Source organism: Perkinsus marinus, assembly GCF_000006405.1.
Source record: "Perkinsus marinus ATCC 50983 genomic scaffold scf_1104296958686, whole genome shotgun sequence".
Lineage (NCBI taxonomy): Eukaryota > Perkinsozoa > Perkinsida > Perkinsidae > Perkinsus > Perkinsus marinus.
The window spans coordinates 277,695-279,287 of record NW_003206671.1 but is presented as its reverse complement, the minus strand read 5'-3'; the positions used below and the strand labels follow the sequence as shown (position 1 = coordinate 279,287).

The window sequence follows — 1,593 nt, the reverse complement described above, 5'->3', positions numbered from 1 at the left end:
TTCTCCACCGAGCGAGTAGCGATAACACCAAGAGTAGGAGAGAGCATTTCAGTGAGAACTTCATACACGAAGTCACGCCCCGATACACCCAACTGCTTCTTGTAAGCGGCCCAGCACAGCAGGAACTCCTGCGAGTCCGATTTCACATAGGTCTCTAGTATCTTGGCATCCTGGAGTTGACTGTCCCAGGTCCCTTTAACCGTGAGATCATTGATAAACTGCATGATCTGTTGAATAGAATAGTCCTTACCAAAGCTCATCTTGCCGCATACGACCTGCCTTTCGGTAGCAGTAGGGGGGCGAACGGACAGCTCAACATCGCCTGACTTGCCGCTGGACTTGAACCTCTTGTCCTTTTCGTATCCGAGCAGAACGGTCTGGGCGTCTTTAACGGCCTCCATTGTAAACGGAGACGAACAGACACAACTAGCATGTTCACGTCACGAAATATTCTACCCGCTCTCAATCAGCCCATGAGTAGCCATCGATCGCCACGAAGAAGTGCTAGTATGTGTGAAGAGGATACATCGATGATCGAACGTGCATTAATCACATACATCTTCTAACACACAGGTCACGTCGTTACAGTCGATACCGACTTCCTATGTATAGCGTGATTCGAAGTGTTTCATACAATGAACCGCTCGCTTCAAGTGGAACAATTGGGAATTCCTCTCACTAGCCCAACACACGTAGTTCTGCGTAGTTATGCGTAGTTATGCGATCAAGGCCCATACTATCTAGCGCCCCGTAGACTTATAAAACCTAGAACCTCAATGACATTCTATTCGATATACACAATGACTAGTCGAACGACTCGAATGTGATCTGTGGACCCTCGATTTCCAGTCATAAACTTTGCTGAGCCCGGAAAAGGATTTCTCCTACGCCTTGTTTCATCATTTTTAAGCGCAACATGGCCGGTTACACCAGAGTCAGGGGCGGCGAACATACGTTATAGGGAAAAATATGCGGCGAGGATGGAGGCACATAAGCTGAACAGGGTACTCAAGCCAGCTATATGCCAATTAGTTCTACCCTAGAAACTTCCCAACAGTTAAAAAATCTCAACAGATAACGATTGTGAGCAATGATCGTGAGAAAGGTCGTGAGAAAAAATGAACGGCCGACTGGCTTCACTGGAGACTCACTGTTCGGGACGTAGCTGTCAGCTACCTGATGATCTCTAATAGAGATTCTCGATCTCATTAATGTAGAGATTAGTGCGAGTCCCAGTCCATGAGCATCACTCTGTCATCATCTCCGCATTCATTTGCCTTATTCTTAAATGACGCGTGGTCACGCACACGCCTCAATTCTCTTCCCTACACATTGAGATCAACGGCAGTGATCTCAGTATAGGTGCAAAAATTGCGAGGTTCCTCACGCTTTCATTGCACGGCGCTGTCACATCCTTACGATCTGCGGGATAGGAGTACGGTTAGGTGAAGGCTCCTTGCCCCTTGCTCCTGAAATCAAGGCGCACCTTAAGGAGCTTTCCTTGTGAAAAAGGCCCCTGTCTAGACACGTGACGCCTCACTAAAATAGCCTCAAGTTCGCAAGATTGGCAAGATTGAACGCATGCGTACGTCA

At 47.6% G+C, this 1,593-nt stretch overlaps 1 protein-coding gene across 1 annotated transcript; it reads right to left on the bottom strand.

Annotated features, from left to right (window-relative positions):
• Nucleotides 1–72: 72 nt before the first annotated feature.
• On the bottom strand, nucleotides 73–401 carry Pmar_PMAR028220 (hypothetical protein; the record flags this gene model as incomplete). Its single annotated transcript, XM_002774170.1, has 2 exons — nucleotides 73–128; nucleotides 182–401. 2 exons carry the CDS (start codon nucleotides 399–401, stop codon nucleotides 73–75), a joined length of 276 nt encoding a protein of 91 aa, XP_002774216.1.
• Between the last annotated feature and the right edge of the window lie 1,192 nt (nucleotides 402–1,593).